This window comes from Dendropsophus ebraccatus, chromosome 8, assembly GCF_027789765.1.
Source record: "Dendropsophus ebraccatus isolate aDenEbr1 chromosome 8, aDenEbr1.pat, whole genome shotgun sequence".
Taxonomy (NCBI): Eukaryota; Metazoa; Chordata; class Amphibia; order Anura; family Hylidae; genus Dendropsophus; species Dendropsophus ebraccatus.
The window spans coordinates 29031338-29047586 of record NC_091461.1 but is presented as its reverse complement, the minus strand read 5'-3'; the positions used below and the strand labels follow the sequence as shown (position 1 = coordinate 29047586).

Genomic DNA, 16249 nt, shown 5'->3' with positions numbered 1-16249 from the left:
GAGTTTCCTCTTATTGCAGGAAGTTGACTAAACTTCCCATGTATTTAGTGTACAGCAAATTTTACATATGACCTAAAAGGAGATGACAGTGTTTTACTGTCACAATAAAAAACCCTTTTAACAGTCTCCATAGAGGCCACCCACATTATATTTATCCTATTTCTTTTAATAGAATAGCTCTGGCAAAACCACCACAGTGCCAAGAAGAGATGAGCTACTGACAGTCCTTCATATTACTTAAGTAGAAAGCACTTGTGTAGGGAGGAGCGCCAAGACAGTGACTACAAACAGCACCATCACAAAAGAGGCAGTAAGGTGTAAGGAAACTCTGCTAGGAGGAGTGTGGGGTCTTCTATTTGTAAACTGGAACACGACCAATCACGCAAAGTATTCCATTTAATAGATCAAACATTGTCTACTAGTGACAAGGATTTCACCAACACATATGGGTATTTTGTGGGGCTCAAAAGCGCAGCAGCAAACCCTACATTTAGATAGCGAAGCACACACACACACACACACACACACACACACACACTTGCAATCAATTTGCCAATTAGGCACAGACTGGCAGCAGGTAGGGTATTGTGTGGGTAACTATATACCAAGAACTACCCTGCAGCATACACCACCAACAGTGAATGCAGTAAACCCTTATGGATACAATGGCTGCTGTCATGTAACCGGAAGGTATCCTCTGTAGCACAATGGAGTAGTAAGTGCGTACCCAACAATGCTCAGGTTAAACAGACTACAAAACAAGGGTCCTAGGTATATTGTACAGCGTGTTAGAAACTCTAGTTTATGGGCATTCAGCACCTGTATAGAGGTCCTGGAGACCAAACCCCTATGGAAAACTGGTATTTTTTTCAAGAGACCCCAAAATACCATCCCAAAAGGTAAATAAATAAAAATTAAAAGTGTAACCCATTTAACACATTGTTGCAGAAAATAGTACAAGCGATTTAATAAGCTTTGTAATGATTTTGCCTAATAAAACCTATTTATTTCTGTGCTCAAAAAGCTGTCTCCCCCCCCCCCCCCCCCCCAAACACTTATCTGTACATTGTCAGGCAGTTGTCAATAATACAAAGTAAAGAGGGGTTTGCTGTGTCTATTATAACTATATAATTATAATATGAAGGTGGGAGGATTCTAGGGGGATGAGTGAGCAGGAAGAGGAGGCAAACAGCCTGTGCACTTTGGAGACTTTGTCTTAAAAAAAAAACAAAAAAAAAAACACACAAGATTCACAGGTCAGACTGCTCAGTGCAGTTACCTAGCCAGAAGAGTCCACTTGCCATGGCGGCATCCAGGAGGTCTACAGAGATGGGAAGTTAACGCTGACATCTCATCAGGAACGATTGGTTGGGTACAGTAATTCTGTGCAAGGATATTAATTGTCTCCTGAATCCAAACCAAAACACAAACATCCCTTCTAACATCCCTGGAGCCTTTAAGGACCTCCCTGTCCACTAGCACCTTTACAGATAGCTGGTGTGATATCAACCCTGATGAGTATTCACTATTCAGTACCTCATTTTCATGTTTCTCCTGTAATTTCCAAGGTAGTGAAAATAACTCCTGGATATTCTGAACTCCACTGGTAGATTTCTCCCATCTCGATTCAACTGATAGAATCGACCCTCCACCAATTACTACCCCGCCTCAAGAGAACCCTGCGCTCCCAGGAAAGACGTATGTGACACTCACATGGCTTCCAAATATACCACCACCACCACCATTATGTGTAATCCTACAGTCTTTTCTTTAGAAATTAGCAGATCACTACTCTCCGACACTCATGGATGCCAGGCAGGAAGTGTCAGCAGGAAAGGCAAGATCAGCTCAAACTAGAACACAAGATTATTATTTACTAATGAAAAGTATAAAAATGGCACACAAAAAAAAAAAAAAAAAAGAAAAAAGAAAAAAGCCCTTCACGATAGCATCCTACCCAGTACTGCTGGACATCAGGCATGTGAAACGTGCCCTAGTAAAACACTTTAATTTTGCATTGGTAGGGAACATGGAAGGTCACCTGCTCATGACCTAGCAGCTCTCCCTCCTGATGACTCCTAGCTTGTATACAGATCTCGGAGTCTTTTGTTGCTCCTGACATCTAGCACAGTGAAGCAGGAGTTCATGGTAACAAAATGCAGAATATGAAGCACTCCGTCGCTTCAGCCATTTGCAGCATCTGTACATCTATTGATCTGAAGTGCCGTGCGTTTCCTTTTTCACCTGGAAGCCTTTTGTTCGACTGATCTTACAATAGTTTCTAAAATTAACACTAGATGTACCGCTCAATTATCGTTCTGTGGAACACAGGGGGGACGGACATCAAAGCACAAGCAAGGGCTTTATTTTAGGAAGTGTGCAGCTACACCGAAGAAGAATGGCATTTGGGGTTACCCAGAAACACGTCGACTCTTATGTCGAAAACCTTTTATGGCAAAAGAACAAGGAGCTAGGATATGGAGGGCGCCACCGCCTTATTCTTGATTGTTTGCATTGCTGACAATATGACACAAGCCAAATTCTACTGGACTGTGTATTGAAGGCTGAGCCATGGTGCAATAAGCAGCAGAAGAGCTTTAGGAACAAATTTGGGCTCCAGGAAGAAAGCAGGTGATGTTCTAATAGAAACGCCTCCCATGTAAGGGATGTCATCACTCCGACACCACTTGGCTGTGCGGCAGACTTACAGCGGCTCCACTGCTTCTCTGGGCTATAATACATACATTGTTCAGCCAAATGTGATATGTATTCAATGGTTATTCTGCAAATATTGCTGATCAGATCATGGGAGGGGAGAAGCAAGTGTGAATGCCTTCCAAAACAAAGGCAGTGTATGGATACTCGTGAAAAGCATTTTTTTTTATCTATTACTTTGTGCTTGTTCTGTGAGCACATTTATCCAGAAGATATTATAAAATGTTGCTTTGTTTTACTTCAGTTTGCAGAGGTTCTCTCTACAGTCCATGAGATTCTGCAAACTGCCTTTTGTGAGCTTTCCTCTCCATCTACAGCTTGTCCAAGGTTTCTCTCCTAGGATCACTAGAGGGCGATCACAAAAGTAACGTTATTTCATGAGATGAGTATATTGGTCATTTGTATAACTATTGGGGAGGCAATACAATACTTTAATAAAAAATTTTACCGAAGTTCTCCTTTAATTCTCAAAATCAGTTGCTATGACAGAATGGCGTCTTTGATACATCCCTAAATCACTGATAAAACAGGTATAAGTAAAAAAGTCGGACCTAGCATAACACAAGTAGTGATACTCACCCTAGTCACCCAAAGCTCCTTCCAATCTTCTACTGCTCGTCTTCTCCTTGCTTAAAAAGAAAAGGTTTCGGAGCAGAATTTGCTAACTCAGCTGATGACTAAAAGAAGAGGAAGAAGAAACAAGCAGCACAGGAATGGAAGGAGCCACAATATGAGCAGCAGGGGACTGGGGTAGGCAAGTATCAGGTTTGCCCCCTCTCGTTACCCCGGGCCAAGTTAAGTTCAATTTTCTTTCCCAGAATGATTTAAATTTATCACCGATTTCAGCCAATAGCTGGGGACGCCATAGGAAGACAACTTGTAAATAAATGGAATGAAAATAAAAAAAATAAAAATAAAGTTTGAAATGAAGGGACAAGGAGATGGAGAAGGCTCAAAGTCTGTAATAAAGTTATTTTCCTGCCTTACATTTCCATAAAAAGCCATATAATCCTTACAAACCTTCAGGGTGTCGGGTAAATATAGGAACACAATGGTATATTGAGTTATTGCCATTAGCCAATTATGTCAAAATCTAGGTAAATCCCGCCAGCTTCTGTGCCTTATAAAGTCTCTCCTCATCACAACAATGACATGTTTATACAACCTTTCTAATATACAAGAGTGTTACAGTTTTCGGGGGATGCTGCCATGGCTACACGCGCAAACAGGAAAAATAGCTAATGGTATATTTGCTCAGAGAATACAAGATGACCTTTTATATTAACCCACAGCATCTGTGCGAGCCTCTCCCGGCCTGATGTAACACAGGCAGGGGGTGAAGCAATGCTTCTCCTTACACATAGCCAGCACGTCTACACTGACCATTAGACCCAGTGCCAGTTATGGGAACTCTGCTATTAAAGTGTCACTGTCATTTATTTTTTTTTTTGCAGAAATCAATAGTACAGGCGATTTTAAGAAGCTTTGTAATTGGGGTTATTAGCCGAAAAATGCATTTTTATCATGAAAAAGCAGTTTGAAGCTCTCCCCCCCCCCCCAGTCTTCGATTGTTTTCTATGGAAAAGGGGAGGGGTGGAGGGAGACTAGGCACCAAAACAGAACAAAGTTAATTTACAGCTACATCACCAGGCTATCTCCTCTGAGGTCAGCAGAAACAGTGACACTTTAAGACTAGGTTTAGACTATAGGCTGCATTCCCACGTTCCATGATCCTAACGGATCACGGACGTGGAATGCATGTACCGGAGTCCCCCCGCACCCGGACAGCATCTGTAATTAGATGCTGGGAGCGGGGGGGGGGGGGGGGGGGGGGGGACTGTATTCATAAGCGCCACGCTGTAGTAACAGCATTACAGCGGCGCGGCGCTTATGAATACAGTCTCCCCCGCCCCCAGCATCTAATTACAGATGCTGTCCGGGCGCGGGGGGACTCCGGTACATGCATTCCACGTCCGTGATCCGTCAGGATCACAAAACGTGGGAATGCAGCCTTAGACAGAAGTTAGGCCACATAGGATTTTTTGCTCAATTTATACACAAGGCAGGTCAGGGGAGACCTATATTATGTGCAGTGTCTCTAGTGTAGTCTATGAGATGTAGCTGCACACCGCTCTTCATTCTGCCTCCTGCTTTATCCTGGAGATCCATGGTCAGCATCTGGGGGTTTAGGTGCCCAACTGACTGCTATAACCAGTGGGGAGAAGTGATCACTAGGAGGGTTCTCTCCCTGCTCTGTCCTCCTGGCAGGAGATAGACTCCTATAATGAGACGCTTGCAACACTAGTTATTTAGGGTCCAGGTTGCAGGAATCTTTGAAATCTTTAAAAGGGGAGTAAAATGTTTTACAGGTTTGTAATTATCTTCTATTAAAAAAATCTTCAGTCTTTCAGTATATAGCAGCTGCTGGAAGTGGTGTTTGCTACTGCTCTGGACAGTTCCTGACACGAACAGAGGTGGCAGCAGAGAGCACTGTGTCAGACTGAAAAGAATACACCCCTTCCTGCAGGGCATACAGCAGCTGATAAGTACAGGAAGAGTTGTGAATTTTAAATAGAGGTTAGTTAAGAATCTTTCAATGACACCAGTTGATTTAATGACACCAGTTGATTTAATGACACCAGTTGATTTAAAAGTTTTTTCCCCCCAGTAGTTAGTTTATTTTTTGTTAAAATTACATTAGTATCTGAATAACTAATTAACCCCTTCACATCAACAGTACTAATTATATATATATATATATATATATATATATATATATATATATATATATATATATATATATATATATATATATATAATGTATGTTATATTCCTGACTGAGGGGCTTTAGATGTGTGTGGTACAGCTTCAGTGTGAGCTGCCTCACACACTGTGTCCAGAGCAGAGGATGACAACAGGTAGCTGATTGGCATTAAAGGGGTAGTGAGGTGTAAAGCACTATTTTACTAAATAACACATTATAAAAGTTATAACGTGCTAGACCCGGAAGTGTGATGCTGTATACTTGAGAAATCACTGTCGACCCCGGCCGCCACCTTGGGACGCTCACGTAGTCTTCAGGAGGCCGGACGGACCACTCCAGCCCTCCCTCATGCCGCCCCCCCTCCAGCACGTCATTGGCTGAGCATAACTATGATGAGCGCAACTCGGGCATGCTCAAGCCCACTCGTTTGTTCAACATTAGACTGTGGCTGCAGCCTAAGGCTGGGTTCACACTACGTATATTTCAGTCAGTATTGTGGTCCTCGTATGGCAACCAAAACCAGGAGTGGAATAAAAACACAGAAAGGATCTGTTCACACAATGTTGAAATTGAGTGGATGGCGGCCATATAACGGTAAAGAACTGCCATTATTTCAATATAACAGCCGTTGTTTTAAAATAACAGCAAATATTTGTCATTAAATGGCGGCCGTCCACTCAATTTCACCATTGTGTTTTTAATCCACTCCTGGTTTTGGTTGCAATATGAGGACCACAATACTGACTGAAATATACGTAGTGTAAGGCTGGGTTTACATATATAAGTTGGCATCAGTTGCGTTTTTTGCCTAAAAACTGACCACAACTGATGTCACAACTGATGCCAAAAATGCATCAGTTGTGATCAGTTTTTCTATCCGTCTTTTCATTAAAAACCATCAGTTGCCATCAGTTTCCATCAGTTGTCATCAGTTGACACAAGTTGCGCTCATCAGTTGACATTTTTTCCCCAGTATGTTTTCCTGTCATTTTCAATGGGATTTGCGGGGGAGCGCACGGGGGGGTTATATACTAATTGGAGGAGCTCACAGGGGGCTATATACTACAAGGGGAGAGCGCACAGGGGGGCTATATGGGAGGGGGAGAGCGCACAGGGGGGCTATATGGGAGGGGGAGAGCACACAGGGGGGGCTATATGGGAGGGGGAGAGCACACAGGGGGGGCTATATACTATTGGGGGAGAGCGCACAGCAATGCTGTATACTAATTGGGGGAGAGCACACAGGGAAGCTTAATATTACTGGGGGGGCAACAGGGGGGCTATATACTACTGGAGGAGAAACAGGGGGGGTGATATACTACTGGGGGACCAAGAGGGGACTATAGGGGAGGGGGAGAGCACACAGGGGGAGATATAGGTTTATTTTGTGTACTATTTGCCTGAACGCCGGATGCCAGAGCCGAACGGCATGCGTCCTGCCCGGCGAGGCATCCGGCGCTCTATTCGATTGAATTGGTGCGGCGCCGCATCACCGGAGCGGTGGTCCGCCAGGACGCTGCAAGATGCGTCCCAACGCACCGACGGTCCGGTGATGCGGCGGCCACTAGTTCACCGCCGCACATTTTGAACGATCCCGCCGCACCGCCGGACGTATGTAAACCCGGCCTAAACCCAGCCCAAGAGTCTGAAAAATCATGGATACAGCCGTAGGGTATATCCACTTCTTCCAGGACTCCCCAAGGCTGCATCCAACTTCAGCTACCGGTATGCAAATGCTGAACGATGGGGACAAGTTGTGCTCCTCTCCACCCACTACACCGCACCACAAGTCTTCCTTATTTTATGCAATATTAATCAGGACTTTACAGAAAGCTGCAGCTCATCTCTCGGTCTACAGAAAACACCCTTGTTTGCCATTTAGAAAAGAGTCAGTCAGCAGTGAACAAACAGATGTTGGCACAGCCCGACTCTCACACCACAGCCTGAAGAGGGGTTCCATGGGATAGTGGTTAGGAAAGATTAATAGGCTCTAAGTAATCTAATCCAATATACGTCAATATCTTATAAACCCGGTTAACCCCATCATGTGACTCAATTTAAGAGTGTACACAAATATTCTTTTACTAATATTTGGTACTTTCACACACTAAAAGCCTGTTTTGATGGGAAAAAAAATACCCCAAAAAAATAATATTTGGCTTTTAAAGCTTAGGGGGGAGGGGAGAGGAGGAAGAGGAAGAAGAGGAGGAGGAGGACTTACATTACATTGAACTGCAGCACTGTCAGGAAGCTGCTGCCAGGGTAAAAGTAGTGAGTTGTCTAAAGTGTCATAGATAGAGATGACAAAAACCATAGTCATACCATTGTATAAATTACTAGTCAGGCTGCGATTGGATATTGTGCACAGTGCAAAAGGGTATAGCAGTCTGCCATGTACAGTACAGTGTACGGCTACATTGTGTATACAGGGATTATGTGCTACAGACCAGACTTCACATACACATATGTATTATCTTAAGCACCAGAGAATTGTTCACCTGTGACCTACTAGAGTTCTGCAAAGCAGCATCAAAAATTGTTAAGACTACAGTACCCAGAAAGATGCTAACAAAACTTAGGTTACATTTAGTTCGGAGAAAGTAAAGTTAAAAAAAAAAAAAAAAAAAAAAAAAAAGCCTTCAAGTTCAACCTATGACCCTACTGTGTTGAGCCTCAAAAACCCTCCTCATGAGGTAGATGACAATTGCCCCATTCCTTCTCGATCCAGGGATTTATTTTTCCGACTGACAGATTTGGAGGAGTTGAGAAGCTAGCTTTCCTCTGTCCAAACCACAGATGTTACATGGAGATATGCTGCAATGTATTAAAAGGAGAAGTCCCGCGGGTTATAAAATCCGGGAGCCGGCAGAGGGGGAAATTGATTACAAGTAATAACTTACCTCTCCCCATGCCCGCCGTGAGCAGCAAGACAAGCCATGGGACACCTGCAGTATACATCATGCACCATAACAGGTTTTTGTTCCTAGTTTGCTGGGAGCTTTCATTTGCAGATGAGTTTATACAGAAGCCACGAGCCATACGGGAGCTCCTATCTACTAAGCCAGCTGTTCATAGCTTGTTTTATGGACCTCTTAAGAAGCAAACACTTGTTTGCTTACAATGCATCAAACAAGTCACAACCACCCTACGGAGACAGTTCAGGCGTCCTGTGAGCGGAGGCACAGATTATATTAACCAGTCATTTAGAGGATTAGAAGTTGAAGCAATGTCAGCCATGTTAATGCCTTCTGATGTGCGGGCATTAGGAATGCTAGTGGTGCCAAGTGCCGAGGGTGTTCCTGTTTACCCAAGGGCCAATTCTATTATTTCAATTACTAAAAAAAAAAAAAAAGTTATGCAGAATAGTCGTGTCACACAACAGGCTGTGGAAACAACGAGAATCTTCAGTCATGATGGAAAAAAAAAAGTTGTGGTTTGTGGTCGCTCTGTGGTTTGCTCTATACACGTTGATAAAGCCTGAACTTGCTAAACTATTTTCCAGTGCTTTTTTGGCATTTTCGGGTTCATCTCCGAGCTCGCTGACAAAACGCCACACACAGCTAACATCTTGTATAGAGGAGACAAGGAATTCTTTCATTATGGCTTCGTCTCGGAAAGAATGAATGGGAGAATTATCACACAGAAAGGTTTTGCCAAAGGGCTTAATGTGAGTAAACTGAAGGGAAAAACACACACACACACACACACACACACACACACTAAGTAGTCGTCAATGTGGGCAGTACAGAGGGTTTAAACTACAGGACGCACATAGAACGCTATACCAGACAGGGCTGACGTAGTAGGTCACCATGACCTGGAACAGACCGGACCGATATATAATTGTCTCCAAGGGAACCTGGAAAGGGTTTGGTTATTTGGGTGTGCACCGCAGAGCGGAGCCCGCACACTTGGCTGTTACCATTGTGTCTTCTCCAGCAATTACTACATTTATACATCCAATTCCAGATGAACAGATATAGCTTAAGGCTAAAAGAAAATTACACTCTTTAACGGGAAAATCATTTCAATTACAATTTCAATTAGCATATAAGCTGATGGAAAACCCACGGCCATTTCTCCACCACGGAGCTCCTTAGTCTTGGCTTCAACTTGAAGAATTTAGAGAGCCAGACCTCAGGACAAGGTGGACTGCAGGCTGACAAGTATACTAGCCCATGATTTCTTTCCCGCAGAACAGTATTCCGGTGCTCAGATACCGTTCGGATCCCATTGGCGATGAGGTCACATCTCTTCTGACTCACTAAATTCTCTGGTGCTTTAAAGGGAACCTGACAACTGTGGACTGCCCCCCAAACTCTCCCTACCCCTGGATACGGTCCCCCATGCAGACATACAGCCACCCGCTCATCTGCGCACTCAATATGCAGATGAGCAGAGAGGTCAGACGTCCATTAGAAATCGGTGCTCTAGTGATTTCCTATGGACGTTGGATTCCCCTCCACACATCTGTATATCTGTGGTGTGGCGGACAGATATACTAAGGACATGCTGTATGGGTAACGTGCAATAACTTCTGATGATATTTACTCTTTTGATCATTCACTGTGAGCTTTACATTGTCTGTTTGTGATATGTCCAGTTTATATGTATGTAGGTTATGTATTTACGGTATCCATGAACTGTAATGTTCGTAATGTGAGGCAATCTACCTCTATCCACCCTACGTTGGGGATTCTGTATAGGCTCCAGCTCTTATCAATATATTTTACCAAAGTTTGTTTTTTTGGAAAATATTCAATAAAAATAAATGTAAATTTTTTTTTTATATATTTTGGTTTTGCATTTAGTTTGGTCGGAGGTTTTTTTTGGTTTGTGTTTCACCCCAGGCCTATGTTTTCTTTTGTTGGTTTAGCACACCACACATCTACTAAAGTAATATTATCTGGGAATGGTTCGTAAAGATGATCTGCCTCCTGTCATCTCTCACCCCTTAATTAAAAGCATCTGAAAACATTTGTGGTTTGATCTAAAGAGTCAAGGGGGTGGGGGGGGGTGGGGGGGGAGGGGGGGGGGGGGGGGGGGAGTAGTTCTTCCACTTAAATCTGCATCAAAAACCACACGGGTCACACAGGTCTGAGGAACTTAAGCCCTAAGAGCTACACTCCCACAGTAAAAAGTAAGGGGGGGATTCATACTGCATTAAAGCAGTGTCTGGCAGGTGTACCTGTCATTAAAAAAAACAAAAAAAAAACCCAGCATGGTTGACAAAGACCCAAGGGGTTGAAATGTTTCAGCTGTGATGGAGTAGGAACTTACTGGTTGCTGTTTGACTTCTCCATTGTTTTTATTGGTCAGCATCGGGATAGCCGACACTCCAGCATGCATCCCCTCAATACCAGCTAAAGCTAGCTATCTGGACTTGTTCCCATTGCGCTGCTGAACTTGGATATGTCAGAGATAAGTCAAAAATTCTGGGGAGTACCGCACATCTGCTCCCTGCTGTCATGGTCCATTTACACAGAAAGATTATCGCACAGATTATCTGCCAAAGATTTGAAACCAAAGCCAGAAAACAGACTGTAAACAGAGATCGGGTCATAAAGGAAGTCCTGAGATTTCTCTTCTTTTCAAATCCATTCCTGGCTTTGGCTTCAAATCTTGGCAGATAATCTGTGTAAACACACATTTATGGTGGTATAATATCTGTAAACGAGCAGCGATCTGCTAGATCGTCGCTTGTTTACTGGGCCTATTACACTGCCCGATAATCGTTATACAAGGGCTGCAAGGACATAGTTACCGATGTCCTTGCAGCCCTTGCATAACGATATACATTACCAATCCACGTTCCAGGGCTGCTGCGGTCTTCTCCCCGGGTCCCGCGCACTGTAACGTCAGAGGCCTGTCAGCTGACAGGCCACTCAGCCAATCACAGGCCGGGACTGCCGCGGCCTGTGATTAGCCGGGCGGCCTGTCAGCTGACAGGCCACTGACGTTACAACGCGCGGGACTCGGGGAGAAGATCGCAGCAGCAGCCCTGGAACGTGGATGGGTAATGTATATGGTTAGTCTCGCCCGCGCACCGCTATTACACGTAGCGGTACACGGTCGGCACCTGACAAAAATAGGTCAGAACCTATATCAACGATCAGCCGATGATCGTTGTCATCCGCTGATCGTTGTATTTATTACATGGAACGATAATCGGCCGAATCGGGCTGATTTGGCCGATTATCTTTCCATGTAATAGTACCCATAGGGTGCCTTTACACAGGGAGATTTATCTGACAGATTTTTTAAGCCAAAGCCAGGAACAGGTCATAAAAAGGAAATACTGAGATTCCTGCTCTTTTCAAATCCATTCCTGGCTTTGGCTTAAAAAATCTGTCAGATAAATCTCCCTGTGTAAAGGCACCCTTAGACGGCCAATCAGACGAAGCCTGAATGATCACATGACACAGCAAAGGAGAGGTTCATTCTTAGCGCGGTCTTCTCCCAATTGGTACAGTTCTGAACAGAGTCCTGGACAGATCGAAAGTTTTGACATGTCTGCCGTGTCAAAGGTTTTTTTTTTAAAACAGTGACACTTTAAAAGCGTCAGCAGGTCCTAGTGCAGATATTGATCCACAGATTTCCCATTCACCTCTCAATGCCTTTGTATACGTTATCAATACTCTGCTATTGCAGCAAAAACCTAGCACATAAACTCATTTATAAATTAAAAAGAACCATGTACCCTCCTTCCCCGATCCTCCACCATTCCATCAATGTCTAGCCCCAGTACTCAGGACTTTCATGTGTCTGTCTTGAAGGTAGAAGTGGCTGAGAAACCAATTATTTAGCCAGTAAGTAGTCCTAGCCCAAGGAAGTGGCACTAAGCGCCAATTTGTAAAATATATCTATGCAAATCTGCTCAGATATGGGAGCCTTGGTAAAAGGGTAGAAAAGCAAAGTCTAATCTATAAACTGCAGTTCCAACATATCAAAATCTTTGGTAACCAACTTCCAATGGTTTAGTACGATTAGTATTTTTCCTATAGATTATAGGGATCACCACCCTGCCTGATCTCCTCTATAGTTCGTAGAGATTACTGTGTCCATGTGGCTGCTGTGAAGTACAGGTCACATCCAGGCTTCAGTTTCATATGGTAGACTGTTGTGGACATGCTCTGTGACATTGTCCAAGGAGGGAGACCTGTGATATGCAAATGGATTACTTAGATTTAAGTCCCTATTCCACGGAACGATTATCGGCCGTATTCAGTCCGATAATCGTCCCGTGGAATAGGAGGCAACAATCAGCTAACATTGTTCATGTCAGCTGATCATTGAAGTCATTTGTCTTTCAACATGTTGAAAGACAAACGACTTATATAGCAGCTATCTGCTGCTGCCACTCCATGGAATATCCTATGGGCTGCCCCCTGCAGCTCCCCCCAGCCCTCCCCGGACTCACTCGCTCGCTGCTGACGGGTGTAATAGCGACGACAGTGAGCGGGAAACTAGGAACAAACGAGCGCCGACAGCGCTGGTTTGCTCCTCAGAGTCGGGCCGTGGAATTTAGCCTTTACTATGGAGCCTATAGTGTGCAGCAACAAGCAAAACAGGGAGAGAAGCACTTGGCTGAGCAGTTCTCCAGCCTGGTTCCAGTGATCAATTGGGGTCTGAACACTTCTACACCACCTGACTAACCAAAGTTCATGTCAGTCTTGAAGGTACATTTTAAAGGGGTTATCCAGGATTAGCGAAAGCACAGCTACTTTCTTGCACAAACAGCACCACCCCTGTCCTCAGACTGTGTGCCGTATTACAATTCAGCTCCATTCACCTCACTAGAGCTGAGTTGCAAAACCTCACACCCAAACCGAGTCATGCTGTTTTTGGAAAAAAAGGTGAAGTTTTTCTAAGATTGGATAACCCATTTAAAGTCTTTAATCCTTGTTCGTATAGTATATAGTAAATCCAGTACGGATTAGAAAATGTTCCTTTAATATAGCACGAGTTTACAATCCAAGCCATTACACAACCATCAGCTGAATCATGCGGGTCCATACCTGATAAAATTCCCGTAGCCAGTTTTTCTGAAGGTTTTCGGTCTGAAAATAAAAGAAAAAAAACATGTCAGTATTAAGCAGGAACATTGGGCTCACTCAGGACTTATTTTTTTTTAGACTTTTGGTAAAGTTTGTGAAACAAGAGGGACAAAGTTTCCGGTTTATTTAAGAAGATAAAAGGAAGCTGGATCCATTCCACTAACTGCAGTGACTTGCTAAATTCAGGCGACAGTTTTCCCGGGGCAGACACTGAGCAACAATCCTCCCATTGTGGAGGTCAATATGGCAAATATACAGACTGTATATTTTACCCAAAATGAACGCCCAAACTGGGGAACATTGCCAAACGCTTGGCATTTGAGCCCCGGTGGCTAAAGTTGTTGGATGCCACCCTAGGGACTCTGGCATAACATGGATATAGCCATAGGCCATGTTCCTGGCAGTCAAATGCAGAGCGTTCTGCATCTGAGAACATTGAAGCTCAGCACCATATATGCGAAGTCTAAGTGCGCTTACAGAATTCTCGCGGTTAACTTTATTCAAATTCCGCCACTCGCATCTCCACCCGTCCCATAGCCTTCATTCTATGTTCAGGCAGAATCCACATACAACCAAACTCCGCATGTGGCGTTCCCTTGAACTTGCCACGGCAAGCTTGAACTTTGTTTTTTCCAATCCAAGCAAAGATTATGAGCACTACACAAGAAAACAAACATTAAGAACTTGAGGGGTCAAAACATGCCGGTTTTAATGTGACTATGTAATAAAGATATGGATTGTTTTAGAGCTGAAGAGAATCAGTTTCTCCTTTCTATATGGCAAATCCTGGTGTCCAGGGGCATCAAGACTTAATGGCCTAGAGACAGAAGGCACAAACTTGGTATTTCCAGGAGTGCTGACCACACTTTTGGTTACTCTGTATGAGCCCGACTCAGTCAAAGCTGCCAGCCGGTTAGGGAGTAAAGCACAATGCCAGGTACTTCACTTTTACTACTGCTTTAAAGTATGTTAACATACCTTTAGGCTAGCTTTACACATACTGTGTTGCAGCGGATTTGATCATGCGGACCAGCGGCAGAGCCAATCTAAATAACTGAACACCGCATCAAATCTGTTGCAGATCCTGTACGTGTGAACTAACCTTTAACCCCTTAACGACACAGGGCGTATATTTACGCCCTGTGGTCGCCTCGGGGACTTCAGAGGGGGGCCGCGTGGCAACCCTGCTCTGAACCGCTGCCGTCCCGGGTGCCGCATGTAGCCCGGGACCTCTGCTATTAGCGGGCACGGTGCGATCGCGGTGCCCGCTAATAAAGCAATCAGATGCAGCTGTCAAAAGTTGACAGCTGCATCTGATTGCTTGCTGTCCTTCATACCTGGTGGTCTAGTGGGGTGGATCGCCCTCCAGGACATTGTCCCAGAGGAGAAATCCACACATCCTCTGCCCGCCGGGTCTGCGCCGTATTATCGCTGATCCCGGCTCGGCACTCTGTAGTTTTCGGCTGCAGCAGCCGGAAGCAATCGAGTGCCGATCTCATTGATCTATGCTGTATAACTATATACAGCATAGATCAATGAGAGATCAGTGTGCATATACTGGAAGTCCCCCAGGGGAAGAACCCTAACCCCAGGGGGGCTTCTAGTATAGGAAATAAATAAATGTTATTATTGATAAAAATAAAAAAAACTCCCCTAATAAAAGTTTGAATCACCCCCCTTTTTCCAAGTTATAAATAAAAACAAACATGTTTGGTATCGCCGTGTGCGTAATCACCCAAACTATTAATTTATTTCATTCCTGATCTTGCACGGTAAACGGCGTAAGCACAAAAAATCCCAAAGTGGAAAATTTTTGGTAGCATCAAATCCAGAAAAAATGTAATAAAAAAAGTGATCAAAAAGTCGCATATGCGCAATCAAGGTACCGATAGAAGGAACACATCATGGCGCAATACAGACAGCCCCATAGACCAAAGGATAAAAGCGCTATAAGCCTGGGAATAGAGCGATTTTAAGGAACATGTTTACGTTAACAATGGTTTGAATTTTTTTACAAGCCATCAGATATAAGTTATACAGGTTACATATCGTAATTGTAGCGACTTGAGGAACATATATAAACAAGTCAGTTTTACCCCAGGGCGAACGGCGTAAAAACAAACACCCCCCAAATAAACAAAACGCGGGGTTTTTTTTGTTTTGTTCTTTTATTTTAACACATTTATTTTTTTTCTATTTTTTTATGAAAGAAATAAAATAAAAAAAATCTGTCATTGCAAAGTACAATTAGTGGTGCAAAATATAAGGGCTTATGTGGGTTTTTAAGTGAAAAAATGCAACTGCTATGGCCTTTTAAGCACAAGGAGGATAAAAACGGAAAAGCAAAAATCGAAATTGGCTCTGTCTTTAAGGAGTTGAAAGGGGTTATCCAGGTTTAGAAACACATGTTCACCTTTTCCAGAACAAGCAGCACTCCTGTCCTCTGTCTGGGTGTGGGGTTTTACAGCTCAGTTCCACTGAAGTAAAGGTGAACTGTAATACCACATACAACCTAAGGACAGGGGTGGTGTAGTTATTGAGAGAGATGTGTTGTTACCAAGGCTGGATAACTCCTTTACAGAGTTTGCCTAGTAAGGCCACTTTTCTTAAACCTATGCACCAGCAAAGCCTTAAGCTGCTGGGGTGCCCACAAAAAACAGTGGGGTAATATACACAGCTAATGAATAAATAGACAAAACAAGTCAAAAGCCAA

The 16249-nt window shown here is 43.7% G+C and overlaps 1 protein-coding gene across 2 annotated transcripts in view; it reads right to left on the bottom strand.

Annotated features, from left to right (window-relative positions):
* The window catches only part of INPP5A (inositol polyphosphate-5-phosphatase A), a 265474-nt gene that overhangs the window by 184052 nt on the left and 65173 nt on the right, over positions 1 to 16249 (bottom strand). For both annotated transcript variants that reach the window (XM_069980070.1, XM_069980069.1), the window contains exon 2: positions 13498 to 13539. In XM_069980070.1, the coding sequence (XP_069836171.1) occupies positions 13498 to 13539 (42 nt within the window). The remainder of the gene's footprint in view (positions 1 to 13497; positions 13540 to 16249) is intronic.